This window comes from Tasmannia lanceolata, unplaced genomic scaffold (assembly GCF_043159265.1).
Source record: "Tasmannia lanceolata isolate RefF3 unplaced genomic scaffold, GAP_Taslan_0.1 ptg000015l, whole genome shotgun sequence".
Classification (NCBI taxonomy): domain Eukaryota; kingdom Viridiplantae; phylum Streptophyta; class Magnoliopsida; order Canellales; family Winteraceae; genus Tasmannia; species Tasmannia lanceolata.
Genome location: NW_027518692.1, coordinates 56,700,888 through 56,728,862, shown reverse-complemented (window position 1 = coordinate 56,728,862; position 27,975 = coordinate 56,700,888). Strand labels below are relative to the sequence as shown.

At 39.2% G+C, this 27,975-nt stretch overlaps 1 protein-coding gene across 2 annotated transcripts; it reads right to left on the bottom strand.

The window, feature by feature from the left end:
- Positions 1 to 751: 751 nt before the first annotated feature.
- LOC143892588 (protein CHROMATIN REMODELING 4-like) lies at positions 752 to 26,638 on the bottom strand. Of its 2 annotated transcripts, none has more exons than XM_077397315.1 (12): positions 26,065 to 26,638; positions 22,560 to 23,002; positions 17,451 to 17,552; positions 16,573 to 17,358; positions 16,359 to 16,466; positions 13,319 to 16,138; positions 9,157 to 9,314; positions 6,491 to 6,605; positions 4,757 to 4,833; positions 3,979 to 4,678; positions 1,610 to 3,832; positions 752 to 1,342 (listed from the first exon to the last, which is right to left on the bottom strand). In XM_077397315.1, the coding sequence occupies exons 2-11, from the start codon at positions 22,824 to 22,826 to the stop codon at positions 1,766 to 1,768; spliced, it is 7,200 nt and encodes a 2,399-aa protein (XP_077253430.1). In that variant the 5' UTR covers positions 22,827 to 23,002; positions 26,065 to 26,638; the 3' UTR covers positions 752 to 1,342; positions 1,610 to 1,765. The 2 variants fall into 2 exon arrangements, with proteins under 2 accessions (XP_077253430.1, XP_077253431.1); XM_077397316.1 differs by having other exon boundaries at positions 4,757 to 4,830.
- Positions 26,639 to 27,975: the final 1,337 nt, after the last annotated feature.

The window sequence follows — 27,975 nt, the reverse complement described above, 5'->3', positions numbered from 1 at the left end:
AGATCAAGACATAAGAATTGAGTACAAGTGTGAAATTTCAAATACGATTTAAAATGCTGTTTAGTGTAATAAGATCTCCTCTTGGAATTTGCTAGCGTCCATCGCACAAGGCATTTTGCAGAGCGTCTGTTGCATGAGAGAACAGTAGAGGTGAGTTCAATGAATAAGACAATATCTGAACCTGTGTGGCTGCTCCCTCATGCAACAGATGCTCCATGAAATGCCTGATGCGATGGATGCTAGCAAACCTCGTCTTCTTATCATAAAATATAATTTGTTTCTCACAAAAAAATCATAATAACAAATTCGATAATAAGGTGCATCAAAAAATAATATAAAAACTTTCAATAATAATAATAACAACATTTCGCAGTGTTGCCTCTGACAGCAGCCACACAGGCTCACTTTTCAGCAGATTTTGTCTTCATTCACAAGGTGGCTGCTGTCACATGCAACAGACCATCCGTGAAATGCCTTCTGCGATGGATGCTAGCAAATCCCTTATTTCTAATACCAGGTCAGTAATTCATTACTGTCTTGTATGCCCTTGAAAAGGGGCAAATATGATTTACTACACATGATATCTTTAACAATCCTAGGCCTCATTAGTAAAGTCTCTAGTGCAGGAAGCATCATAATAATTTTGACCAGCTACAAGTTTTGTTATTTCGGTTGAGTAATATGGGCAACAAGTGAAGAAACCTTTTTTTTAACACACATCTAATCACCAATTCAGTACTATCCAACACTGTCAACCACAAGAAACCATAGATTAAGAAGAGACCTATCTTCACAAGTAACTTTATAATTTACAAGACAATGTGGACAGCCAACTGCACACCACTATCATCCTTGGAAATCATTTCATTTGCGAACTGTTAGCAGTATAGAGATTTAACAAGGAATTCTGAACAAATACAACAGCAAAAGAGATGCAAGAAACCCGAGTCAACTCAATAGTAGAGTCAATTTTTCATTGACTCGGTTAAGTCGAATGAGTTTTTGATTGACTGGGTAGAAGCAAACTCAGACTCAGAATGAGATTTTCACCAGGGTAAAACCAAGTCAACCCAGTGGGGTAGATGATTTGAGTTGGGCAGCTTTTAAATAGTAGGTCATGTTCATGCAAAATGTAATATATGATAACAAGTTACATAGAACTACTCATTTCCATTTTTGGGGAAATGCCCCCTTCCCAATTTTCTTTTTTCTCACTTACCCTAATAAATGATAGAAGAGAACTAGAACCGAGTTATTACCATTACAGTTTGGAAGTAGGCCTTCAGCACTGCTGGATCCTGGATTTGTTCTGGAGACACCATCTACATATGTTTGAGAGAACCTGTCGGAGAAACAAATAATGAAAACCAAAAACTTTCACATACACTAAGGCCCTGTTAGTTTCAGATTATCCCAACCGATTGTGAGTGCCAAACCTATTCTGGCCTCAAAATTACATTTAAAATTTCAGTATATTAATCGGTCTAGCACTCACAATCGGTTGCCATAATCTTAAACGAACAGGGCCTAAAGAAATAAAACCTTCTCCTGCAGGTTGGGACTTCAAAGACAATCGATCAAGGAGAAAAAGCAAGAAAACAATACTAACCAGGGCAGGACTATATTTCTTTCTCTTACAGAAGCTTTACATAAGAGATGTCCAAATTATCCTATTGCTGTAGTTAACAATCCCTGAATCATGCTTAAAAAAATGACAAATTGATATAGGACTCAAGGGCTCGGCATACTTGGAAAAGAATTGCGATTACTCATGTTCACTTGGATGGTTATCTGACACAGTCTCTTCTGAAGAAATTTCCTTTAATTCAGGGCAGTCCGCCCGACAAGGATCTGAGTGAGTCTTACTCGAATCCCCACTTTCTGTCCGATCCACACGGTCTTCAGGAAGTTGCCCCCAAGAACCCAGTAGCGAGCTCCTCCTTGCCTTTCGTTTTCCGCGTGCGCCTTTCAAATCCGGACTCTTGCCAGTGGATTCAAGAGGGTTGAAATCCTTTACCACAGGCAGCTCATTCCGGACACAACTCGAGCTTGGCATGCCATCTGGCAATATATTTGGACCAGGAGCCACACAAGATGCTACCAAATTAAGAACTTCAGGAGATGGCGACAATGTCATGCTTGATTTCTTGCGATGCGTCTCGAACAATGATGATGATGATGGTGAGTTCATCAGATTTAGATTCAGAGAAGGGAGACTGGAGTCAATCCAAGGTGGGCCCAGAGAATAGGGAGCTGATAGTGGCAGCATAGGAAATGGGGGGGGCAGTGGAATGGAACTCGAAGCAATGCTGTCACCAAGCGTGTTGGTCTGAAAACTCTTGCTAGAAGTGAAAATGTCGTCTCGCATTCTCCTGAGCTTACGTAACTTCCGCTTCTTTTTCTTCAGGTTTCTTCGCGGATCCATTGGCTGGAATGGAGGCGGGCCCAGAGCGGTGAATGGAGGGATTGCGGGCTTGTCTTCTCCATAGAGAAGGCGAACAGAATGAGCGATTGCTGAAACAGTTGGCGGGAAATTAGGCTCTGGTTGTTTTGCAGGGACACTGACAGCTTCGCGAAGCCAATGGGGAAGCTTACTCATTGTCGAACTACTTCCAGCAATGTCATCCTTCATTGAAGAATGGCTGGAACCCGACCTTTGGTTGGGATCAGGAAGTATCCCAGTGCCAGATTCACCACTACGTATATTATTGTGGAAATCCCGTAACCAATTCAAAGATTTATCCAAAAGACTTGGCAACTTAAGGTACTTACTTGAACATTGTTCACCTTCTTTTCCCTGTAAATCACTGCCGCTTGAGCAATTCAAATTTAGAGAACCCAAGCTATTACCTTGTAAAGAATCGGGGATAAATGGCTGCTCCAAGTCCAAGGGTAAATGAGAACTCCTCGGTTTATCAGAGGGTCCTGCTTTCCCATTGAAACTTGACGTAAACTTGTCAGATTTCCAAGCTGGAACAGGTGCACAATGCTCATTTTTCAGACCAAAATGTTCGGCTGGCTCAGCACACGGCGGGCCGGATGTTAAATCTCCATAACCCAATTGAATGTCTGTCAAATGAGTGCGAAATCTAGGTGGAACACGGTGATCAGAAGCAAGATCATTAAGTCTACTTCCGAGTAATGCCCGTGTCATCATTCCATCAGAGATGCCTACAAATGACGTAGAATTTGAAGATTTTGGTGTTACGGAAGCTTGCCCATCCAAGACCTTGAGTTGTTCCTGCTCCCACCTTGCCGACAGATCTTGAGCTGTTTTGTACTTTGAGAATTTCAGTTTGGTGTCTCTGAGCATTGCATCCCAATTACCCCGCCCATGCCTACGAACTCCAATCCAAAGGGCATCGAGCTCATCCTCCGTCCATCCATCTACTTTTAATCTCTTTGTCAGTAAGTTGTTCATTCCAGATCCAGTTCTCATCATTATGTTGTCGAGAACCTTCTTATGGTTTTCTGGTAATGAGGAATACGTACCCTCCACCTGACCCAGACCCAACATGGGAGATATCCCTCTCGCATGCCGATTTTGCTTCAGGTTATCGTTCATCTGAAACCTAAAATTTGGCAACAATGGCATTGCTGGAAGATCTTTAACATATTCATTTGAAGTTTCACCTTTCATGCCCAGTGATAAGCCTGGTAAGAGGTCAGGATGGGATTTGGAGATATTTTTAGCTGGAAGCGAGAATTTAGGTTGCAGTTTTTCATCAATAACTAAGTTGGGTAGTTCCATTTTTTCTTGAAAAGCAGAAAATACAGTACTGGATCTCTCCAAAGGATCAGGACCCTTTCCTTGTGAGGTTGTGGGAGGACACTGCAAATCAGACACCAACTTAGGACATTCTTGCATAGAAATGGCGTAGTACAAAAAACTTGATAACAAGCTACATCTCCACAAATATACCAAACGAATGATGAAAAAAAGCATAAAAATCAAACAAGTGTTCTAAAAGAGCATACCGGACTAAAAGGAAAGCTACTGTCCTGGAAGGTGTTCTTTAGACGACGATGCAAAATCTCCAGAGAGGCATCTGTCAATGTGGATGTATCTGCCAAGTGCTCCCGACCTTTGAAGTCTATGTCACTAGAATGCTCAGTACCAGGGGCTATCCGGAATGGAAATTCTGATACCCCCGTGGCTGTTCTTCTTTGCTCACAGCTTGACCTTGGTAGGTTCGGATAAGACTGAAAGTTCCTTGGTGTTGAATCTATTTGATTAGCAGTGGGAGCACACAGTCCCAAAACTGGTAATAGATTGTTAGGAGGCACTGATGGCCTCAAGCTTGTGCTTTGAAACTGGTGGCTTGGTAAGAACATGTTCGGAGTAAGAGTACCAGGGGGTCTAACAGATAGATCCAGATAAGAGCTCTGAAAACTTTTGTAGCTGTGCCTTGAGCTCCTACCTGGCTTTGAAATTGAATCTCTCCTGTTCCTCGGTGCATTTAATGGCTGAGTTATTCTGTTATCCTGCAAATTGATTACAGCCTGGTCTCTGCGACAGCCAATAGATCTGATGAATTCCAGACCCTCCCCTTCTCTGATGGGGGTGCTAGGGAAGTGGGGTTGTGACTCAGGTCTAAGCTGGTGTTCAATGGAAGGAGACCCTTCAGTTGTATGCCTCTGAGCAAGCCGTTCTTTTTGTCTAGCACGGAGCTTAGCACTGTTTTAAGGAAATGATTCAGAAAATAGGCATAATAAAGAAGCACAACTACAAGTATATAGAAGGGTTTGAACTTACAACTTTTGTTTTAGAGCTCGGCCAGCAGGTGTATATTCTGGTTGTTGTTCGGGGTCTTCCTCTTCATTACCGCTCTGCTTCAACCCATAAGTTATCACAAAGAACAGTGAGCTGAATGGAGCTTGACACAATAAAACCATATACTATGTGTAGCATAAGCACGTGCATAACAAGTGACAATTAGACATCGAAGTAAACAAACCCACAATGAAAGGATGTAATAAAATAGACCATCCATTCGAGAAAATTGAAAGCAGCATGTAAACCATATACTTGAAAATTTATTGTTGATTCCCCAACCAGATTGTAACTTCATTATGATAATATTATTGATTTGCACAAGGAACATATGAGCAAGCAAGAAATACCAAAATGGGAATCAACAATCCATCACCCATTGAACAAGCATAGATCAAGTTTACCTCCACAAGAAGGTAGGAGCAGGGGTAACAGCTAACATGCTAAAATATAATGTGTAGGTGTGAATTATGGAATAGAGATGCCCATGCTGAAGTCTTCAATCAAACCCAATTCTTCCACGCAAGTTAGCAACCTACTCAAAGCCTCTCCCACTACAGAGAATAGGAAGGAGATAATAGTACATGGATAAAGGTGCCGCCTAGGCTCTGTTTGGTTGCACATAGTTGCCTTGTAGAGTAGTGGTGAATTAGAACTGAAGCAGTCAACAAGTGTAATAGCAGTGAAGTAGTCTCCTCGTAGAGTAGTGGCAAGTAGGGTTTGGTTGTCAACTGAAGTAGTTTCTTGATGCAGAGTGACATTACCAAAATAAGGGGGCAGTAGGGGTGTCATTACTAATATAAAAGGAGAGAGAAGATTGCGAAATCCCAACTCTAACAGCAAAAAACATTTTTAAAAGTTATTTGGCAGGGGACAAAAGTCATGCCAAATGGGCAGACAAGGAGAGACAATGCAAGTAGTCTTCTAGCAGTTTGAATCAAAACATGCAACCAAACACCACTGGAAGATGACGTGGCACCCCAAAACCAACCAAAACACCTAGTAAATCCTAGAAATTGTGCAACCAAACAGACCCCGCAGGGGCTCCAAAAGAAGCCCACCAGGCTCCCATCAACAAATAGAATCGGAAAAGAAAATCCATCTTCTCCATTTCTCCTCAAATTCCATCCTCATGCGCAAATAATCTAGAAAACCTCAATTCACATGAGCCTTGTCCACTTTCCATAATAATTGTGCTCTCCCCTTCTCTATTCCTATCCAGACATTTGTTAGCAGTAAGATCTCCATGCAGGATACATCAGTCTTCCACAAAGGCTCAATGAAATGATGATATGACCACTTGAAGAATTAGCAAGAAAACTTGAACATGAAATGAGTGCTAAAAGAACAACTCATACATTGGTAACAAAAGAAATATTTAGTGAAGCAAGTTGGACCACTCACAACATAATAAATACATACATATAACATGGCACGCAGAGAATAAAATCTTAATGAAGAATTGAACTTGCATTCTAAACTATCACACCACACAATGCCCTTCTCCCAGACCACAACAGATGAACACATAAAGATAGATTTAAAGAAAAATACTAACAAATTCAAAGCAATTAATACTTCAGGACTAAAAGATAACATTCACAACTGAAACCAGTTCACCATAATGATTTTGAGTATACAAACTAGTTGCGTAATTCACAGAAAGACTTTTGGAAAGGTATAATATGGTTCAATTTAGAAGAAGAAAAGCAATACCTCACGTGGAGCATCACTTGGTTGCAAAGGAAATGCTTCCTTGTAAGAAACGGCTTTTCTCAAGCGCTTTCCTCTACCAAGAGCAGCTTCCTCCTCACTCTGATATTTCTCCCACCTAAAACCAAATATAACAAATAAAACAGAAAAATATAGAAATCCTTATTCTGATTCTAAACAAAACAAAATAAAGGGCTTATTTTAGAATTTTGATTTGCACCCTTATTTTACTACCTTCATTTTCAACAAAATGATATATATTATACATATATGCATACATGTGTACCAAGCAGGAAAATTATATTCGTTGGTGCTCTTATCCCACAAAGGGCAAACCCACTCCTATGGACAAAACAAAAAGACGTAAGGGCCACTCTAACTTAGCCCGCCACTTGTGTACTAGGAGGCATTAATATGCCTGTGACATCGATAATCCAGCATATCGCAATCATGGAATCCAAAGCATTGAGAAAGAACAATGTGCAAATATCTATATCTAAAAAAAGATGTGATCCTGAAACTAATTACTGCAAGAAGTCATGAATATATATATATATATATATATATATATATATATATATATATATATATGTGTGTGTGTGTGTGTGTGTGTGTGTGTGTGTGTGTGTGTGTAGATAGGCTGTGCACAAAAAAACAGCTCCATAGGATCCTCCCGACCCTTCCATTTGTGGAGGGTAAAAATGGGCAGATTTGTGGAGGTTTATATTTGTCCATTTTAACCTCCACAAATGGAAGGGTTAGGATGATCCTATGGAGCTGAATTTTTGGTACACACCCCATATATCTTTGGACCATCCAAATGAATGCTTTGGATTAGGGTTGCGACTCGGGTGGGTCGGGTAGGGCTGGCAATTAGACCTGCAAAAATGGGGATCCACCCCGCCTTGCCCGAGGCGGGGGGATTCCCCGATTTAAGCGGAGACGGGGATTAAAAGCATTCCCCGAAGCAGGGATGGGGGTGGCTCTAGCCCCGCCCCACTCCATATTCCCCATCTATATAAAATTACATAAATATCGCTATATATCTTTAATATTACAGAAATACCTCCATAAAGTGTTATATTTTTGTTTTGTAGTTTAAATTCTTATTTAATAATTGTTTGATTAGATTAAAAAATTAGAACTTGTAACTATAAAGGGGCGGCGTTTGGGGCAGGGAATTTTTCCCCGTAGTGTGTGGGGCGGGGATGGGGATTCCCCGCAATCCCCGGAGCGGCACAGGGAATTTCCTTTGAGGCGGGTACAGGGACGGGGTATGCAACATCCGGCCCTGGCCCCGTTGCCACCCCTAGGGTCAAATTCACTTATTTGCCAATGTAGTCATTCAATTCTAGATTGAGCGGATGCATTCCCTTTTCTAAATGACCATACTACCATTTTCTCCATGTAAATTTGTATTATTGGATGAGGGGTAATACAGTAATTTACAGTAGATCAAATTATTTAATAATACATTGGTTTTCCTGCTTTGTCCTCACGCGGTAATGACTTCTTTTAATCATGGTGACCACAGCAGGTGAGAGTGAACCGTTAAATGACAGCAGTACTCCTAATTGTTTTCGCACTACTTTCCTTTATAACTAAGTTAGGAGGGCATTTTAGGTATATCAAAGGCTTGGTACAACAAAACTAAAAAGAATCGACTTTATTCTTTTACAGTGGCTAGCAAATCCCTTTACAACATACATGATGAAAATAAAATCCTAAAAACATGAAGTAGTCGGGTCGGTTTTCCCCTTTCAAACCCAACTCTACCCACCCGAGTATGCCTCGGGTTTTTTAAAGTGAAACCAAGGTTTTAAATTTCGATCGAAACCCGAAATTTCGGACAGGTCCGAAATTTTGGGTTTCGGTCAAGACCGAAATCGAAATGTGTAATACTCGAAACGTTACTTTATTTAGATCGAAATTTCAAAATTTTGGTCGAAATTTCGCTTATCCCTGAAATTTAAGGGATTTCACCCAAAAATCTAGATTCTTGATAATTATTTAATATTATTCCGAAATTTCAGCCGAAATTACAGAAATTTTGGTCGAAATTATATACGAGATGAAATAGCTGTTAAAAGATTTCGGCGGATTTCGGCCTAAATTTCAGTTTCGGTGAGGACCAAAACGCATTCCGAAACCGAAATATAAAACCTTGAGTGAAACCCGATCCTACCCGAAACCCATCTTCCCTAAACTCGACCCAGGGTATTTTCGGGCCAGGTTGATGTGGGTCGGGTTTTACCCGACCCAAGTTGCAACCCTACTTTGGATCATCCAAAAAACGTGGGCCCACGTGATTTTTTAACGGGGCAGCGCAGATAAGCTATCTGCGCTTGAGCGCAGAAACAGTTCCCATATATATATATATATATATATATATATGACCTTTCTCCTTTCTTTTATCATGTAGTGTCATTTATATTTGCAAGCACAACAGTGGCAATTGTGAACCACAAGAAAAGTAATGAGTGCAATTCTAAATAAAAATAGCGCGCACAAGCGTTAAGTAGATACACAATGCAGTGGAAAAAAGATGAACACAAGAAAAGTAATGAGTGCAATTCTATATAAAAATAGCACATGCAAGCGTTATATAGAAACACAATGCAGTGAAAAAAATGATAAAAGAAATATGACCATGAGAATTGAGTGCGTACCTCATACGCAAAAGTCGGTCCCATTCATTTTCCTCGGTGCTAGTAATCATAGGATCCACTTTCTTTTCAGAACTTTGAGCACATACATCACCAGCTACACTAGGGAGCATTTCAGAGACTCCCTGTTCTTCAGTTGGTTCATCATCCCATTCCACCGCCTGATTGGACAGAGGATTGAAAAAGGATGGATAACATGGACCAACACAAAAAATAAGATTGGATTTGTTTCCTTGCGATTACAAGAAAAAAATTGTGAAACAGAGCTAATGTAAAAACTAGAACAGAACTATTAATGCAGAAGCTAAAAGTAAATTGAAAAAAAAATATATATATATATATATATATATATATATATATATATATATAGAGAGAGAGAGAGAGAGAAGAGTTCCTACTCCCCGGAGTAGATAACTTATCTACTCCGTGGGCTTAGACGGGTATAAACCTTCACAAATCTGTCCATTTTCTGCCTCCACAAATCGAAGGGTTGGGATGATCCTATGGAGCTGATTTTTTGGGCACACCCTATCTATGTGAGGGCCCATCAAATGAATGCTTTGGATCACCCAAACAATGTGACCCCCACTGTATTTTAAGACCACGGAGTAGATAAGTTATCTCCTCCGGGGAGTAGGAACTCATATAATGCAAGAACAAAAAACAATAAGGAATATGAAAGCATAACCATTCAAAAAAAGTAAAAAAAGAAGAAGAAGAAGGAATCACTCATATCCTACAGATGGCAAGTATATAAAGAATCTTTGTCTGACCTTTCAGTTCTGTTCAACGATAACAATACGCAATCCAAATGTACAGATTAGTCCAACACGTTGCTTTTATTTCTTCCAATCATGCTGATTGTGCTCGATTTTTCTTTATTATGCCTATACACATGTCACATTGTGAACTAGGAATAATGATAATAAAAGCAAACATTAAACAGTGCTGATTTGACAGGTGGGTTCACTTCTGACATAAGCAAAGAGCACCACAAAGTGCAGTGCACTTGACATGAAATCCTGACTGAGGGAATTAAATGGTACTACTCATGCAGGGGACTAGGTTGGATCCCACTAGAATAGGGCCAACTTGATCGATGTCAACACCCAGCGATAATTGACCACTAGGCATCACTAAAAAGTGCAATGGATATGATTATAGTCATATTCTTGGTTTCTTCACGGGCATCCATTTCCATGCATGGTTTTAAATTTCGTTCGGATGGGACCGAAACCGAAATTTCGAGAAATTGATTTTTTATTTTTTTTTAAATACCGGATTTCGAAATTTCGTGATTTAGGACGAAAAAGAAATTTAAAACCATGTTTCCATGTCAGTTCTACTTAATGTTAGACCTATACCTCACCCCGTCATCGTGTAGGTGTTGTTTGGTAAGATACCTCTAGCAAGGATAAGAACTATAGATGCTACTTTAGCAGGCAAAGATGATGCCACAGTGACTATAAGAGATGCGGCTGATGCATCGGCTGTTGAGAAAGAAAATAAGACAAAGGCGAGAAATTTTGTGCAAAAAAGGCCTTGCGATCTTAGTTTGATACCAAGTGGGAAAGTGGATCAAATCAATAGGAAGAATCGGAGTATAGAAGTGACAGAGAGAAAGAGGAGGGATGGAATAATCGTAGGGGTGGGGAAAGAGTGTGAATGTCGACATCACAGTCTCCCCTCTTTACATTATCTTAATGTAATATTTACAATAATGCCACACATAAGTGAAAAAGGGTAAAAAATGCAATTACCCCTGTACAACACACACACACACACACACACATAGTAGTCTTCTTTTATGGCTTGCTCACAGCTCACTAAGATCGAGTGTTATCTTTGTTTTTATTGCTGTGGTTCCGCATCATCCAGTAAGGTGCTGATCTGTGGGAGGATACATAAAGAAGTGTGATCGAGTGTTCTCTTTGTTTCTACAATTTGGTTTTTTCCCTTTTGAAGAATATTATAGGACTTTCAGTTACGTTGCCAAAAGTCATCCTTTTTCAATAAAATTTTAAAGGTGGGCCTATCTCTCCATGAGTGAAAAAACTCCTAAATTTTCGGCCCCAGATTCTGAGCCTAGAGGGGGAATTTTGAGATGGGCCTTTCCTGGGTGTCTGGCAAGTTTGAAACTCGATCAAGGCTACTTATTCTTTCTCTTTTTTCTTTTTTGAAATGGGATCAAGGCTACATATTCTTCTCGGAAAGCAATGATCTCATGATTGAAGTATTCATTTGTGTAAATCTACACTAAGTCATTGATGACTATGATATGAAGATTAGTTGGATTGTTTAGTGTGAAAAAAAATCCGGTTCTGTTTTTTGAGTTCTTGGTGTATCAAGAGTTCCAGGGGGGTTGACCAGCAGTAACCCTAGGATATCTTGGTGTTATCTTGGAATATTGGTGTTGTTTCAAAGTATTGTTTGTTTATTGTTCAGGCGAAAGAGATATGTCGACCAGCAGTAACACAAGTTCTACCAACACTCCGAGTTCTGGGGTGGTTGTGAATAAGTGACACCTCTGGAAAGTATGGCTGTGTCTATGGTTTCTGTTAAACTGAATGGACCAAATTATTTACGATGGTCTGAGGGTGTTAAAATATCGGTTGGAGGACGTGGCAAACTTAGGTATCTCACCAGAAGCGACCGGTTACAGTAGTTTAGGGAGGCTAAAGCTTTAAAGGTAGGTTAGGGCAGGAGTACACATAAGTTGAGGAGAATTTCGTTATTGATTAGAGCTATAAGTTTTAGGGATGCACAATTTTACAATTTTGCTTTTTTTCCATTTAATTTAATGTTAAACTGTATTTCAAAATTACCCTTGTGAGTTGGGATAAGTTTCGAAGAACTGGACTAAATCGGAATATTATCATTTAATCGGTTGGTAGTCATGTCAAAATCCTAAATGGAAATCAACATATTAATAAGGATGTATTCCCTACTACTGCACTATTGTCTATAGCCGAAGGAAGGACAACCACAATCACCAGACTACTTGATTTCCATATAGTCCTTGGTCGGTCCAGATTTGGATTCTTTTATTTGGTAAATTTTATTGGTTGAATAATGGATGAATTTTTTTAATCAATTTGAAGCATTGGGCCTTCATCAAGTCCAACTCATTTTTCAAGTTCTTAAAACTTGTGAGGAAACCCCAACACCAAGGTTCCAATATCAAACCAACACCATAGTCAACTACGCTCCAATCCTAAGCTTCATTTCTGTCAATATGAACCTGTTACAGCAACTAGAAACTTACTGAAAATGAAACATAATCCAAAACTAGTACCCTGTCCCCTGTGATGCCAATCAGCTGAGATGTATCTCAGATCTCAAAAGTAGTAGCTACTTTGCTAATTGATAAGATGAAGTTCACTCAGTGTATTAATCGAACAGTAGCCCAGACAGAAAAGATGTTTAATATAGTTTCACATAACCACAAGGTAAATTTTCAACTACTTATTTATGTCGGAAGTGATGATACAATGGGGGACTAAAGTTCTAAATGGTTGCTTGATGATACAATGGGGGACTAAAGTTCCAAATGGTTGCTTTAACATATGAACCAAAAGGTTTTGTCAGAAAACCCAAATTTATATGTCAACGTATATCCAAGCAGTACAATGTCTGATGCATTTAAGGAAAAAATATTAATATTAAGTATATAAAACAGATGAACCACAAGGCTTTGTCAGAAAAACCAAATTTATACATCAATGCATATCCAAGCAGTACAATGTGTTGTCAGAAAACCCAAATTTATATGTCAATGTATATCCAAGCATTACAATGTGTGGTGCATTTAGGGAAAAAATATTAATGATAAAGTATATAAAACAGATAAACCACAAGGCTTTGTCAGAAACCCCAAATTTACATCAATGTAAAATTTTAGCAGTACAATGCGTGGTATATGGGATTTGCCAACGTCCATCGCAGAAGGCATTTCACGGATGGACTGTTGCATGTGAGAGCAGCCACCTCATGAATGAAGACAAACTCTGCTGAAAAGTGAGCCTGCGAAATGACTTCTGCGATGGACGCTAGCAAATCCCGTGGTATATTTAAGGAAAATATATTAACGATAAAAGTATATAAACAAGATGGAAGAATTAGCAACAACGAGTACTGAAGGGCATAGGGAAGTACTAGAATTTACCTTTACAGAGCCAAGCACATCATTCTCCATATCTCCTTCAGTACTTTCAGAGGATCCCAACTGAAGATTTGAACGGTCAAGCAACCTTAAAACTGCGTTATCATCCCATACGATCTTAGTGCATCCATCTGTACATTTATCTTTGTACACATCTCCTAGGCCACCACCCCTCCTTTGCTTGTGCTCCATGTCTACTGCCACCTCAGTTTTTCTTTTAGAGTTTCCATCAGGATCTTTTTCAGACACATCAGCACAATCACTGAAAAGTTCCTCCGTTCCCCAACGTAGGATATCCTCCACTTCTTTTTGAGATTCAGATTTGTTCACAAAGAGTTGATCAAGCATCAATTTCTTCCTGGCAAGTTGCAAGATGCGCTCTTCAACACTTGCACGTACAACAAGCCTGTATACCAGAAGTCTATTCGACTGCCCAATTCGGTGCGCACGGTTCATTGCTTGAATATCTGCATGAGGGTTGAAATCGGAATCATAAATAATCACGGTATCAGCAGTCGCCAGATTAATCCCAAGGCCACATGACCGTGTCGACAACAAGAAGACAAAGCGGGCCCTGTCTTGGTTGAACCGTGCAATTGAAGCTTGACGGTCAGCCACTGACACTGACCCATCCACTCTTTCGAATGTCTTTGGACCAAATTCTATAGTGAGGTAGTCCTCAAGGATATCAAGAAGCTTTGTCATCTGTGAAAATATAAGGACACGATGGCCTTCCTTATTTAATACCTTAAGCATAGAATGCAACAAAGTAAGTTTCGCGGAAGCCTTTATACGCATTTCTTGGAGGAATTCCACTGAGCCAGAATCTGGCTCAGTCCCTGGTATGAGATATGGATGATTGCAGACCTTTCGAAGCTGCATCACGATATTTAGCATTGACTGCTGAGGAACACCTTTTCCTATGTTCCTTAATATCTGATAGTTTTTCGTAAGCATTGCACGATAGTACTCTGCCTGGATGGATGACAGCTCAACAGGAACCATACGTTCAATCTTAGGGGGAATATTTTGCATAGCATCCTTTTTAAGCCTTCGAAGCATATGAGGTGAAACAAGCTTTTTTAGTTCCTCCACTTTTTCAGTAGTTGTAAGGTCATTAAACTTCTCTTCGAATGCCGACAGAGAAGAGAATGAAAGTGGCTGCAAGAAATTTAGCAAGTTGTACAGTTCACCTATATTGTTCTGCATAGGAGTACCAGTCAACAGCACACGGTGTTGGAAAGAAAATGTGTTGAGCAAACCAAACAATTTACTTCCCGAATTCTTCAGCCGGTGTCCCTCATCAACCACAAGAACCTCCCAGGGAACACAACGCAGATGAGAGGAGTCGGCAAGTACCATCTCATAAGTAGTCAAAAGGACATTAAACTTGTATGATGTAGTTCTCTGCAACCTGTGCTTGTCAGTAGCATGCCATTCATATTGGCGGATTATGGATCTTGCTTTTGCACACCCATGATACTCCACAACATTCAAATGAGGAGCCCACAATGCAAACTCTGCAAGCCAATTAGGCATTGTGGAAAGAGGAACCAGGACCAGACAAGGTAACCTTGCTTTAAATTCAATATATAATGACGAAAGGAAAGCACATGCAGATATAGTTTTTCCCAACCCCATCTCATCAGCAAGAATTACATTTTTCGATTTATGCCAGCATTTACGCAACCAGTTTAATGCTTCTAACTGATGTGGAAACAGTGAACCTCCTTTAAGCTCTTTAGGTTGCTCTACCAGATAAATTACCTCATTTTGTTGATGATCACCTTTAGTCCTCAGCAAATCAGCCCCGGTATTATCTTTCTCGAATGTTTGACGCTCAAACTCCTTGAATTCAGCAATCAAATGTGCAGAGTTTTCAATGACATGCTCATTTAATTTTTCCCAAGTGCACTCATCATAAGGGAGGCAGCACCATTTAACTAAAGCCTCATTTGTACCGTCCTTTGAATCACGAAGAGCAATAACACGCTGGGGTTGGCTCCATTGTTCCTGGCAAATATTTATCTCTCCGGTACCATACTTTGCCTTGTAATTCTCTAATTTTCTCTTGGCTAGAATCTTCAGCTGATGCTCAGAAACCCAACTGTTATGAAGATGAGATTGCCCAACCCACTTCACAAGATACTCATATAAAGCATTTTTTTGGTCTGTGGGTGTAGACTGCTTCCGCGCTGTTTCCTGTATCTTGTTTTCTGGCGTACTACTTGGTCGTGTCTCCAATAATTCATCATCAACATGTCTGGAATCACAAGAATCTGGTACAGAACATGTACGATTTATGTCCAAATTAACGAATGGAATATCAGTATTATTTTCTGGCACCATCTTTCCAGTTAATTCTCCACTATCTACTGCACTTAAAGCAAATTCCTCTACTTTATCCTTTATGGCTGTGAGACCTTGATCCTTCAAGGATTTCCTTGTTGATGACATAGCAGCCGCCTCCCCAATGCACTCTTTAATCAAAAGTGTTTCATCAGTATTAAGTTTATCTATTCCAGTGTCAGTGTCTATACATTTTCCCTTGTCAAGATCATTCATGGTAATATGGCATCCCTCTTCAGGGATATTTTCACCAATGTTCACATCCGCAGCTCTGCTACCAGCAGGAAGGTCCTCTGATAGTCCCTCGTCAATTTCTGGAATGTGTAAATCATTAGAAGACAGGGCAGTTGCAAACCTTGAAAAGTTATTTTTGGAATCAGCATTTGCTGGGGAAGTTGCAAATTTGGTTGGTTGTATGTGAGCTGAAAAATTGACATCGCTACTTTGCAGTCGACACCCAAGGATGCGATCAACCTTTGAACAAGAAGAAACCATATGAGAAATATGGTGATGAGAATGAAAAACAAATATAACACGACAATGAAAAACACATATAACATATTGTCAAACACAAAAGCATAATATCTCACAAGTGTACTTTTGAGAGATGGGACTTCCTTACCAAAACCCATATCTCAGCCAGAACCATTTTCACAAAAGTACACCAAGAATATCCTTTGTCAGGGTCTCTTACCTGTTGGATTTCATCTGCAACATTTTCTTCACATGTGAATGTTTTATCTACTTTGACTCTTGGCTCATCTAACCCATGCGATGAATGTGAAGCTTCTTCAGTGAATCCCTGATTCAGTATGGATAAATCAACCCATGATCAATTTACACAAGCAACAAAGGAAAAAAACACAACTAAAATCATACATCATCTTTCGATAAAGAGTGAAAGTTACCTCATCTTGTTCCCGAAAAGCCAAAGTTTGGACTCCAACATCCTCTTTCGATATCGATACAGACATCTGTTCAACCGAACTTCGCTTTTGGCGGAGTCCAGTGATTTTAGGACTTGTTGACGATGCCTTAGACCGACGCTTGAAAAAAGTGGTTACACCATATTTTCCCTTATCAGCCCTAGACTTCTTCTGATTTTCTCCCTTGTCAGTTTTCTGTCTCTTCTTTCTAGCTTTTTTATTAGACTGATCCGATGGAGGAATGAGCTTATTTCTTGCAAATCCATTGGAACACGGGAAGTCAGACTTTGTTTCAGATGGCCCGCCAATGAGATCAGACTCTAAAGTTTTAAAAGGAGTATCGACTTCCTTACAAGAAGGACTTGTTTTCCTGTCTGGAGATGCATCTGCGCCAGACACGCTGAGTTTCTTCTCAATGTCAATATCCCCACGGATTGGAATACCTTCAGTGGGTCCACCGTCAGATCGGTGGGTTGCCTTAATGCCACAAGTTACACCCATTTGAGAGGAGTCCGGCTTTTTTCCAGATGAACCTGTGCGAGTAAAAGCACGTTTGCCTTTGCTAGATGATCTATTTTTTCCAGGAATGGTGCTTCGCACAATAAGCGATAACTTGTCAAACCTGGGTGACTTAATTCCATCCTTAGGTTTTTCAACAGCAACCCTAGTTCTTGCTCGTCTTGAAATGGAATCTGGATGGTTTATGGATTTTATCGATTCCTTCTGCTCACAACAACTCGGGCATTGCCACTTCCCAGGAGGAGTGCGCTTCAAGTAATGGATTATAAAAGAAATTAGCTTTGCACACTGGAATCTTGAGATAAATCCTTGGAGAAATATGTTGGATGAAAACTATGTACCTTGAGAGGCGGATTAAGACACTGGAGATGATAGGTTCGTGGACAGCTATCACAGCATAGCAAGTTTCCACCGAGATCACAGATTACACATTCAAAGTAATACTGCAAGTAAAAAAAACAAACAGATGGATCAAATTTTAAATACATCAAAGGATAAACGGTATATGAGAAAATAAAAGTGAAATGTAGAAGAGGACAGCAATCTTATCAGTAGTTCCCATTGCAATGGAGGAAATGAATACAGAAGGAAACTGTGAAACTAATATTAGCTCAAAACTAAACCAAAAACATAATTATACATCCAATATATTCTTGTTGCCATTTTTTTAGGGAGATGATAAATTCACACCCCCTGTAGGATAATTCCCACCCCTTATAACGTGATTTGACGTCAAAAAGCATTAAAGTCTGCGTCAAATCACGTTATAAGGGATGTGAATTATCCTACAAGGGGTACGAATTTATCATCACCCTTTTTTTAATGTCACTAAGTCCCAATCTCTCCAATTGCAGCCAAGTTCAAAAGGCAGGGCCCTTAATGTTTCACTGTCTATGCACAGGCAAATATGTATAAATTTTCAACGAGACAAATAATCCTATCCTCCTCTATCAGTTGACTCAATATGAATATAGCAACAAACAGAATTTAGTAGTATTGAATATGCAAATCAGTTGTAGGGATCCACCGAATGAACTTGCAGCCTCGCAGGGGCTTTTAACCTGCTAGAAGGGGGCTACCAACTAAAAGTGAAAAATAAGTTAAACAGTGTTGAGCCAGCACCTACTCAAACTCAAATGTGTAGCATAAAATACCAGAGGATTTTTATTTATATTTTTTGAAAGGCAAAATACTAGAGATTTTACCTTTCCAAAAAAAAAATACTAGAGATTTTAACCATAGAATAAGAGCAGGTTGGTTGAAGTGGAAGCTTGCCTCAGGAGTTCTGTGTGACCGTAAAATCCCTACCAAGTTGAAGGCAAAGTTCTATAAGACAGTTGTGAGGCCAACCATGCTGTACGGCTCAGAATGTTGGGCCACCAAGAAGCAGAATGTGCATAATATGAGTGTAGCAGAGATGCGAATGCTTAGATGGATGTGCGGCCACACAAGGTTAGATTGAATTAAAAATGAAGACATTCGTAAAAAGGTGGGGGTGGCACCAATTGAGGAGAAGATGAGAGAGCACCGCTTAAGATGGTTTGGACATATCCAACATCGGCCTTTGGATGCTCTAGTGAGAAGAGGCGACTCGTGCCAAGTTGATGGAGTAAAAAGAGGTAGGGGCAGACCGAAAACAACTTGGGTAGAAACAGTGAGGAAAGACTTAATAGCTAGGAACATAACAGAGAACATGACCTTGGATAGGATAGAATGGAAGAAAATGATCCACGTAGACGAACCCAACTAGAGCTAGGATTAGAGTCGGTTAGATTCCTTTCACCTTCTTCATGAATTTTTTCTAAAGGATTCACTAGTTTGGGAAAAAGGCTTTGTTGAGTTGAGTTGAGTTGAGTTGAGTAAAATACTAGAGATAATAGAGCTTAAGAAAAGAATATCCCATAAGAGTCGTGCTAAGAACAAACCAATGTGGAAGGAAAAAAAAATGAAATGTTAAGCATGATTTCATTTATAATAGTTCCCCCCAAAACCCTAGAAACATCTACTTAAATGAGAGCGTCATTCCAAGTAATCCCAGATTGGATCCACTTTTCTTTCTCCAACCGAAATTTCCAAATTTAGAGTTTGTCATTGGAGCACGAGAGGTACTGATGTTGCTCGCCCAATAACACAGTAATTGACTTCTAAAACGCAGGAAATGATCTAATTTTGAACTCCAACTAGAGCACTTCCCAACTTTCGAGCATACCAAAATTATTTTCTTCCAGTCCTAAGAAACCTCCAGGACCATGTTTAGACAGGGTTACCAAAAACCAATGGAATAACTTAAGTAGCGTTAAAGGCTACAAATTACCTTAGGTTCATCAAATAGAAAACAACCAGTGTTGGAGAATTTCGGTTATAAATTAGAGTAGTTCATCAAAAAGAAAACGACCAGTGTTCGAGAATTTCAGCGATTTCTGATGTGGGTGGGAAAACATGATGACTCAGCAAGGAGATCATGAAACCCTCCTTTTGGGACCCCTAAATTAGCCCCTTACGTCTTCTTCCGCATATTACGTTGTAATTCTTGGGGCTTTTGGTGATTGGAATTGGAAGCTTGCATCAAGTAGATAAGTTGAAAGACATGTATGGAAGGAGAGGACGGTATTTTAATAAGCAATGCATAGTAACAAGGAAGATGGGTATAAAATTTTGGGTAGACCTAGTGAGGAAACTCTTATTTTTCTCGTAAGCTTAGAGGTCTCTTCAAAATGACACATCCAAATACCCCAAAATATACATGGAGTAACTGGGTGGCAGTGAATATCATTTGCTACCTAACATTTATTCATCTAAATGGCGATAGAAGTAGAGCTTTTAGCTCTTCCTGAAATAGAGCATATTCACATACACCACGAATGCAGATTTCTTTGTCTGCATAAGATGGATGCGAAAATCCTAATGAGTGATTATATTGTTTTGAATTCTAAGTCAATTAGCAGATTTTGTTATAACCTATAAGTAGGGAAAAATAAACATTTTGAAGTCAGGCAAGAGTCAAAAATTTGCAAGAAGCACGCAAGTAAAAACGCTTAAGGTTTAGAGCGGTTTAGAACTATATTGAACAAGGCGACGAGAACTTCGGGTAGAGTGAACCTCCACACCATTTATTCAACCAGAAGAAAAATAGGCTTCCTGTTTCAAATTTAATTTCTCTGATGAAGGATGTGAAAATGAGCTCCGCGAATTCAAGTAAAAAGAGCCATCAGGTTTCCCTTCGCCAAGTCAAAGGCCGCTATCTTTGATAGTTGGGATGACTAATTGCTACAAAAAAGCCTCTACCACCACTCCACCATTATGCCAGATTTTTCTTTCTAGTACACCGAAGACCATTATTGGGGAGACATAATTCATTCCAGATGACGAGGCAGACCTTCCCCAAAAAAAAAAGCATCAGTGTTCCATAAAAATTCTGTTGAATCTGCTCGACCATGGAAGTCGCTATTGAGAGAATGAGGAATAAAAAGAGGAAGTATGATGAGAAATCATGGTTTTAAATTTCCATCAAAACCGACACTAAACGATAGAAATATTTCCATTTCCATCACCAAAATGCATATCGACATTGAAATGCATATCAAAACCAAAACCGTAAGTGTATTAATAGTATACTATACCAGTAACAATTACATACTTATTTTTATATGAATTGCATGTGAAATGCAGTGTATGTATTATATATATAAATAATTAAATAAATTACACGTAAGATGTAGTATGTACAGAATTGTTGACATGTATGACAGCACGTCACTAGGTGTTCGAAGTTGTTAAACTATTATGGATGGTTTCCTTCTTTAAGTGATTGTTTTTTGCTGTGTATTTGTGCTTATTCTAGCAGTTCCTAAAGTTTCATCTTAAATGTTCATCATTAGCATATGTTTCCATACTTTTTTCATGACTCGGATTTCCACCAAATTTCCATCCGAAACCGATATGTTTCCATTTCCATCACGACTGAAAGGCATCCAGAAATCGAAACAAAAATTTTTTATCATAGCAAGGGCTCTCTCAGCTCTGCCAAGTGAATCCCATAGAAAGCAACCACTCGGAAACAAAAAAGAAGCACGTAAAGAACATAGTGACAATACACAGCATCAAATAAAAAGACGTTATACCATTAAAAAAATAAAAATACGTTATTTGGTGAACAAGGAACCCAGATTTAATTACTTGCAACTCAAATTTAGAAAGGCTTACGGCCTACCAAAACAAAATGAGAACCAAAAGCATAATGCCAATAAATGGTTTGCAGAATTCTAGCTGTGCCCTTTCTTGCGAAAGAAACACAATGCCACATTATGTCCACAGCAACCTCCACCACAAAAAAAACAAAAAAAAAAAAAAAAATGGTGGGGTTGTGATGCCGGACGATCGAAGGAAGGACTAATACTTCGCTCTGATCAAGGGTACAACTCGGATCAGATTGGGTCGGGTTGGCCTCTACCCGAAGGAGCAATTGCCCAACCCAACTCTCAACCCGAGCATTGTCAACCCGACCCGACCAGCATAAGATTTTCCTAAACCAAACCTGAATCGATTTCCCCAATACAAATGATGCAAGCAGCATAAAATTCAAGACAGAACCCTAATCGAAGAGAGAATCCAGGAGAAACTTCTAGACATAACTACCAAAAACACATCCCAGGGAAGAGGAAAGCCAAGATGGATAGGAGAAGACTGTGGTAGCACTACAATAACTCAAGGAACTTAAAAAAAACACCCAAAATTAAATTTGGACCTTTGGATAGTTCCCATCAGGGAAGTGTTGTTTGTTGGGGGAGGCAGACAGGACACTCGAGGCAGCCTGCAATCATGAAATGCTCACAAGCTTCAAGGAAAACTAAGTTTACCGTATATTTGTATTATGATGTGTATTATAATGACCGGTGACTATAGATAAATAAAATTACGATGAAAGTGGCTCTCTTGAAAACATGAAGTGAAAAGAAACTAAAAGGAGTAACAAAAAAGGGGCGTGCAAAAAATACAAGTATTGCAGGGAAATAAGAAGACAAATATGATATATGCTAACATAAAACCACTCCCATCCATACCGGTTCATATATTTTAGGAAATACTGAGTAACATTGAATTGTGCCAAAAGTGGTAAGTGTATGCCAAATGTGTATGTCAAAAGTATGCCAAATTTTCAGTATGCAGCTACTCCTGTTGGAAAAGTCTAAGCTTATTTTTTAAGGCTTCATTCAATCAGAAAAACTAAGTCAATAGTGTTAATAGCATTTACAACTGTATAGCACTTGAAGAAATTTCTTTGAGAAGAACTTGGCAGCTCAATAACTTCAGTAGAAACCATAGCAGTATGGCATCAGCCAAAATTGATAAGTAACTACAACATGACAACAGCTTCTGGTTCTGAGAATCCAATTATTGTCTGTATTCAGGAAATGTAAAAGACTTCATTAAATGGACAAGAAAGAGCTCACCCCATCATTTCCTTTTTTCTTGTGCGCAGATCGAGACAAGTTGAAGTCATCCTTCAGCCTCCGTTTAGCAGAAGTATTGTTCCTTGGAGAATCTGAAAGTACAGAAATGCCCTCTTTTCCATTAGAAAGATCTGATCCAGAAGGAAGCCGTTTCCTCTTACGCTTAAGGACCCAATTTCTATCTATGATTTTATCATGCACAGAACCATTTTCCCTCATCTTTGAATCCCTAGTGCTCCATTCACGACTAAATCCACTCAAGAGCATGACATTTGTCTATTATTTGTCTATGATTTTATCATGCATAGAACCATTTTCCCTCATCTTTGAATCCCTAGTGCTCCATTCACGACTAAATCCACTCAAGAGCATGACATTTGTCTATTATTTGGCTGAGGGATCCAAAGCTTCCAGCAACAAGATGATGCCTCCACATTGAATTCCTACAATTTTAAAAAAGGATGCCACTGTGAAACAAGTTGAGAAACAGCGAAGCAACAGAAAAACTGATTGATACAATCTACAATAGAATAAGAGGACAATGGAGAATAAGACAGTCTCTGAAAGTGGAAAATTTACAGAAATATTCACATCTAATAAAATTAAAGATACAAGGAAAAGTTGAATTAAAAGCTTCTTATATTATAATTCAGAACGTTATATTTACCCTAGCCGACCCCAACTAGTTTGGGACAAAGGCTTTGTTGAGTTGAGTTGAGTATGTTTACCCTAGCCACTTTTGAGCAAATAGACGGGAACACAGTTAAAACTTAAAAGAAGTACATAAATCCAGCAACTTCAACACCAGAAACTGGAGAATCAAGTAATTAATTCGTCTATCAGGACCATAGTTACAAGGGTGGGAAACGAAACGTGAAACAGAAACGGAAAACGCATGAAAAAAAAATATAGGGGAAACGAGAAACGAAAAAAAGATAGGAAATCGTATGAGAAACATCTTTAGAAAAGCGAAACGCATTAGAAGCATTTCAGAAGCGGTAGAAAATACACACATGAAACACAAGGAAAACACAAAATATATGGTTTTGTAGATTTAAACACGAAAAGCATTTCTCCAATTTATTTTTTATCATGTTTCGGAAACGTTTCTGAAATGCGTTTCCCGCGTTTTATGGGAAACGAATTTCCCAACCGTGAGAAATGCGTTTTAGGAGAAACGGGTTTCCCACCTGCCCAAGGAGTTTCCGGCAACTATGATCAAAACAATCAACATCCTAGTCCCAAACAGCCACAGTTAAAGAAGTTTCAATTTGCATCCGAGACTAGCAAGCAAATAAAACAGCAATAAAATAAGTTGCAATGAAGCTAGCAAGAGTATTAAGATCATTGTGAAACCCCAGGAAAATTTCAGACAGAAAACTACAACTTTTGCCCCAGAATGAGAGAAATCAACAATTTTCTTATAGGCAATCAAGAATAGCATGCCACTGAGGAAGTTAAGCAACTCATAAAATTAAACTTCTGTTCTCAAAGCGGCTGCAAAGCATGTGCGATAAACAATGAGTAACCAAAGTGTTGAAAAATTCTAAGTGCCTATAGAAGGTAAGAGAATGTTGGTGGGGAGAACTAAAGACTCGAAAGTACACACTGAGCATTTGATAAATCTTCTCTTTTCTCTTTTCTCTTTTAGTTTAGAAAATGCAACCCCCCAACCACGACCCCGGATCTGCTTGAAGCATGTACTATTAATTGCAAACTTATGTTTCGAATGTAAAATCCCAAAGTAAATAATTTCATTAAAAAAATTTAGTGATTTGAAACATGTTTTCACTAACCTCCTGCTCCATATGAGAAGTCATGGTGTAGCATGTAATTATATTATTCAATTATTGAATCCAAGGTATGGTCACCTTAAGCTCCTAGGTGTTCTACACATGGCATGCCCCGCTTTAATATCTCAGTAAAAACTATAAATTCACCATTTGCTCTCTAATCGATACAAGCCCTCTGTTTGTCAGAAAAGTATACCTCCCATAACATAAATATTTATCTCAAACAACCCATCACCCATAGAGTAAAAAGTAAATTTTGCAGCCCACTAGAACCCAGGTGATAACCGCTTAAAAATCTTTGCCGTCGAATAAACCATGTAAAATGCAGGTTTATCGAAGCATCATCCTGCAGCAGACAAGTCGAACCACGGTAAATAGCTCTTATCATGGATATGGTGCAAATCACCAGTACCCACAAAATTTAGCCTGCTTTGGACTTATAATGCCCCTTCCCCACCCCCCACAAACACACACCATGGTTTTAAATTTCGGCCGAAATCCGATGAAACCAAAACCGAAATTTCACAAAATCCGAAATTTCGGGTTTAACAAATTTCGGTTGGTACTGAAATTGAGATTTAAAACCATGACCACCACCACCACCACCACACATCCTTCTGGTGAAACACTTGGTTGTTAAAAAATCTCGGCCGAAACTTCGGTTGGTACCGAAATTGAAATTTAAAACCATGACCACCACCACCACCTAACATCCTTCTGGTGAAACACTTGGTTATGCTTACAGAATCACAGCTTCTACTTCCGAAGGGATAATGAGTAGTGCCCCAACTATTTTGATTATCAGCCTAACCCTCTCAATTCTTTCAACACAAGCTAGCGATAACTCCCGAACCTAATTCCCAGTACTCGGCCAATGTCATTCTGTATTGCTCCAATCTTCAGGCAAATTAACCAAAACCCTATGCTCAGTATCAAATAACTGATAAGTTTGAATTCTGTTCATTCAAATAACCTCATTACCAATCCGCTTAAACACCAAATGCCTAATAACCCAAAAAACACTAACTTACAAACCAAAAACCCAAACTCCATGCATCCAATATCAATTAAACCAAACCCCAGTTAGTCCAAAGCAGCGGTTGCGCTTACAGCAACCACAGCTTCCACTTCAAAAGGGCTAATTAGTTATGTCTCACCTATTTTGATTATCACCCTAACCCCATCACTTCTTTTAACACGTGCAAGTGCCAGCTCGCCAACCTAATTTCTGGTACTCAGCCAATGTCATTCCACATTTCCCCAATTTTCAAGCAAATTAAACAAACCCTATGGTCAGAATCAAACAACTGATAAGTTTAAGGGCCTCAAGGTACCTCGTTACTAATCCAATTAAACACCAAATACCTAACAACACACACACACACACACACAACAACAAAAAAATTGCACAAAAAATGCCCAAACCCAATTCATACAAAATTCACTAAGCCATACACTAATTAGTCCAAAGCACACCTCAGCACCTCAAAACCCATACCAGGAAAAAACCTAGCAAAATCCAGCAAATCTGGGACATCAAAATCCAACAAGATGGAGAAAAATAACTATAGATTCAAATAGAAAAAGATAAAAGCCATAAATTCAACAAAAATAACAACAACAGAGAGAAAGAGAGCTATAGATTCAAATACAGCAGCTAAAAGGTATAGATTTAACAAGGAACAAGAAGAAGAAAGAGAAACAGAACTCGCCTTGTTTGTTGGGCTGGAATTAGGGCATAAGAGACTGAATTATTCCACCAAAACCGCTAAAAATGAGTGAAGATAAAGATCAACAGATTGGAAGGAAAGATTCAGAAGAGATTGTGAGAAGAGATTTGGAGATTGGAGAGGCGAGGGGAATTTAGGGTTTGGAAGGAGGAGAATAGAGAGAAAAAAGGAGAAATATGAATAAATAGGAGAGAAGGAGGAGGCGTACGATAGGGGATTCGGAGGGGTCATAGGGCGATAGACAGACCATTGGGGTACTGACGTGGCACCGTGCTGTTGTGTGGGAGTCGAGGCCCAACGTCCACTGGTAGAGAGCCACGTGGCGTCAGGTGAGGTAGGTTGCTCCTCAACAGGAGGCATTTTATCTCTCCAAGAACCCCCAGAAAAAATAAAATATTTGTACGGAGGAGAGAGAGAAGGAAACAAACGTTCCCATCTCTCTTTCATCAAAACCAGAATTCAGTCGATTTTTTCACAAGTCGCATCCCATTTCCTTCTTTCTCTCTCCTTTTTTTTCTTTATCCTGATTTTGCTCTCTCTCTCTCTCTCTCCCCGTTTGTTTTCTTTTCTTTTCTTTTTCCTTATTTTCGCTCTCTCTCTCTCTAATTGGAAAGCTTTTAAATAAGGGATTTGCTAGGGAATTTTGCTGAAAGGCATTTCGCAGATGGCTGTTGCATGAGAGAGCAGCCACACAGCCTCACTTTTCAGCGGATTTTGTCTTGTTGATTTAATTCACTGGAGTCTCATGCAACAGCCAGCGTTGAAATGCCTTTATGCAAAAGTCACTAGCAAATCAAATAAACTATCAGCAAAACAAGTTTTTTTTTTGTTTTTCTTTTTCAGTGTAAAGAGGAATTATGGATGTAAAATATGTTTGAGATAAGAAAATATTGTCTAGTAGTAAAGCTTTTAAAGAAACCATCAACAAACCAAGTTTAAAGGGGGGAAATTGAAATACCCTTAGACCCTATCTATCTTGCTCTTCTTCTTCTTTTTTTCTTCTTGATTTTTACAAGTTTTTAGGGAATAAAGAGAAGAGGAAACATAAAAAAGAAAAGCACTGGTAGGAAGACGGGATTCCGTTTTGGGGAAAAAACAAGGGGCTTCAACCATTTGAGCCACGCCCGCTAAAAGACAAGTGGAGGAGCTCAAATCCCCATAAAAGCAAAAATACACATTTAAAAGGTCAAATCAATTGTCACTCCAGTCCTGTTCTTATTTTCCAAATGGAACCCCGTTTTTGAAAGTGTTTTCTATCAGTTTAGACAAGAAGAAGAAGAAGAAGAGCCAACAAAAAAAAAAAAAAAAAAAGGGGGGGGGCAAGTAGAAAAGAAGGGAAAGAAAAATAATAGAAGAATTCCCTATAAATCAAGGACAAAGAAGAATCAAATTAATAACGTTATAAAAAAGGAACAAAAGATTTCTTAGTAACACTAGGTAACTATTACAAGGAAAAAACTACATGGAGTGGGAAACAACACAAAAACCCAATAATCTCAATCTTGGCTTGTTCCCTAGGCATGTGAAGATTTTCCATGGGCATCGCCACCGGTTTTGTCGCCACCGCAATTGGCCTTTCGAACCATCATCTACACATCATTGAATCATCCTTTTTTTTTACTGTACCAAGTAATGAACAATGCGATGAGTGCACAAGCATAGTTGCACCAAGACAATAATCTCGTCCTCTCTGCTAGCTCTCACCATTGCTGCTACTACACCAACTGCGAAAGTGACCTTGTACATGCGCACGTTACTTTGTTTCCTATCAACCATCAAGATCATGGGAATACTTTTAGAAATCTTGTTCCCACTAGACGATATAAACATGTCACATTCCCCTCCTTTAATTTGTTGGAACCATACAACATCATATCATTTTTATGGCTGCCT